We start from the raw sequence: 395 nt of genomic DNA, 5'->3' as shown, positions 1-395 counted from the left end.
GGAATGCCAGTGCATATTGTTTAATGTATATCAATGATAAGGAACAATACTTGATACAAGGTAATGTTATGAGTATGTTCTCTGCATGATATAGAATAGCTGAATCTATGGATAAAATCAGATTCTTTAGATGGATTTCCAGATTTTTCAAAATGATTTTAATAATTATTGGAAGTTCTGTTTATGATTATAATTGTTAGTCAAATTGTTTTTCTGGATGGAGCAATTGCTCTTCAGTGTTTAGATTAATAGAGGTAATGCCGGTGTTTCAGCATTATTAAGAGAGCAAAATAAACTAAGTTTACTAATTTGGAAACATTTTAGCCAGGTGATCGCATGTTCATAATTTTGGAGATGTTATTTCACTGAAGATTAGAACAGAAATAGGAAAATAG

At 29.9% G+C, this 395-nt stretch overlaps 1 protein-coding gene across 1 annotated transcript in view; it reads left to right on the top strand.

The window, feature by feature from the left end:
• The window catches only part of LOC104492737 (ubiquitin carboxyl-terminal hydrolase 25-like), a gene marked incomplete at its 3' end in the record, with an annotated part of 18,368 nt that extends 18,308 nt beyond the window's left edge, over positions 1–60 (top strand). Inside the window, exon 12 of the mRNA XM_010135325.1 lies at positions 1–60. Coding sequence (XP_010133627.1) covers positions 1–60 — 60 coding nt within the window.
• Positions 61–395: the final 335 nt, after the last annotated feature.

This window comes from Buceros rhinoceros, unplaced genomic scaffold (assembly GCF_000710305.1).
Source record: "Buceros rhinoceros silvestris isolate BGI_N320 unplaced genomic scaffold, ASM71030v1 scaffold38334, whole genome shotgun sequence".
Classification (NCBI taxonomy): Eukaryota; Metazoa; Chordata; class Aves; order Bucerotiformes; family Bucerotidae; genus Buceros; species Buceros rhinoceros.
The sequence above is the reverse complement of the archived record's forward strand: the minus strand, read 5'-3'. Positions and strand labels throughout refer to the sequence as shown.